This window comes from Cyphomyrmex costatus, unplaced genomic scaffold (assembly GCF_001594065.2).
Source record: "Cyphomyrmex costatus isolate MS0001 unplaced genomic scaffold, Ccosl1.0 scaffold29, whole genome shotgun sequence".
In the NCBI taxonomy this organism is placed as follows: Eukaryota; Metazoa; Arthropoda; class Insecta; order Hymenoptera; family Formicidae; genus Cyphomyrmex; species Cyphomyrmex costatus.
This window is the reverse complement of record NW_017277017.1, coordinates 1,765,222-1,767,047: the sequence shown is the minus strand read 5'-3', so window position 1 is coordinate 1,767,047 and position 1,826 is coordinate 1,765,222. Positions and strand designations below refer to the sequence as shown.

Below are 1,826 nucleotides of genomic sequence, written 5' to 3'. Positions count from 1 at the left end.
ATATATAAATCAATATTTATATATATATATAAATCAAAAAGAATAGAAAAAATATATGTGCTTATTATTAGGATTGTACGGAATCCCTTTGGTGCTCGTTATCTTTGGTTTGCAAATTTACACGGCCATTCTACTGGGAAGATCATGGATTATTGCGACTGCTCTGGATCCACAGATTTCACAAAAAAATCGGTATTTCTTTTTATTGTTTTTTATTAAATTCTTTAACATTTGTCTAATAAAAATATAAATTCTACAATTTGATATTAAAATTGCAGCTATCCTCTCGCCGCTGTGACGGAATTAACGATGGGACAGCGCACACGATCTATCGTCACTCTGCTTTTAGATTTGACAGTTTTTGGTTGTGGCATTCCGAATTTATTAGTTGGTAAATAAAAACACACCTTGTATTATAATTATATGCATTAATATTAAGAACAATTTTTATTCCGTTTTAAAATGTTGCATTTAACATCATTATAATATATTAAATGGATATAAAGAAAATATCTTTTTCACATATATTGCATTTCTTGATAGTAGATATTCCCCTAATGGATATTATGAGATATAGATAATATTCTATATTTATATAATAGTTTTACGCAAACGATTTCCTATAGCTTCGCAGAATTTGCACCTGTTCGGACTTAAGGTATCAGAACAGCGTTTTGATCTTTCTTTCTGTTATTGGCTGCTAATAGTCGGTCTTTTACTTTGTCCGTTGATGTGGCTAGGCAGTCCGCGAGACATGAAGTAAGATAAACTGTTTTTCATTATTATAACTTATACATTTCGGTGCTAGCTAAGTAAGTAATTTATCAAATTATTATAGATGGATCGCAACATGTTCTAGTATAACAGTTACTTTAACAGCAATATTAATATGGTGGAGCATTGTAAGTGATGACCGAACATTTAATGTTGTACCAATTGCTACTTCACCGACATGGGATAAATTTATTTCCGGGTAGGCGCAGTTCCTGTATTACAAATAAATACTTAGAATAAGCTTTCTTTTCACATTTCAAGTACCATCGATATTAAGTATAGTTTGTGAAATGAAACGATCCATTAATTAACTGATTAAGTATAATTACTCGGATAAATGTTCAGGTACGGTATGCTAGCTTTCCAATTCGACGTGCATCCTACTTTAATGACGATACAAGTTGATATGCGTCGTCCTCGAGACATCAATAAAGCCATCTTCTTTTCTTTCATAAGTAAGAAACCACGAAAATAAATTATTTCTTTCTCTTTTTCTCTTACATTTTATTTCCATATATATAGAGGGACATTCCACGCCAAGTGGGTCACCCATTTTGCGAAGTTCCATGGATTTCGTTCATATTGCATGAACTTGAACAGTTTGATGAATAAAGACTCTATGCCAAATAATATACCTGTAGGCCAACTGGTTACCGAACTGTAGAACCGTCAATTTTTGGGCTTTCTCGTTGCAGCGCTCTTTTCGCTTGTCGTTAGTGGGCATGAAAGGCAATTTTGAAAATAAAGTGCAGACGTATTCTTATAGAAAATTGAACGCTCTTTCACGTAAGAATATTCTTTTTTTAATCAAACCGGTTTACGATGATGTTTTTCAGTTTTGAACTTTTCAAAATGGCGGCGCGCCTAAAAGGCCGCTCTCAATTTTCTTTTAATATAGTTCAAAATGTAGCTCCAGGTCTCTACTTTGTTACTCTAAAAGGACTTAATGGGACACGCATTCGTTTGGGAGTAAGAGCTAGGAAAGTGAGGAAAATGAGTGGTGCGGCAGGGGGACGGAGCGACATTGCCTCACTTTCCTAGCTCTTACTCCT

At 33.9% G+C, this 1,826-nt stretch overlaps 1 protein-coding gene across 1 annotated transcript in view; it reads left to right on the top strand.

The window, feature by feature from the left end:
• mah (solute carrier family member mahogany) overlaps positions 1-1,826 on the top strand; it is a 7,307-nt gene that overhangs the window by 2,410 nt on the left and 3,071 nt on the right. The window contains 5 exon segments of the mRNA XM_018541458.1: positions 72-192; positions 279-391; positions 627-759; positions 839-973; positions 1,120-1,229. Coding sequence (XP_018396960.1) covers positions 72-192; positions 279-391; positions 627-759; positions 839-973; positions 1,120-1,229 — 612 coding nt within the window.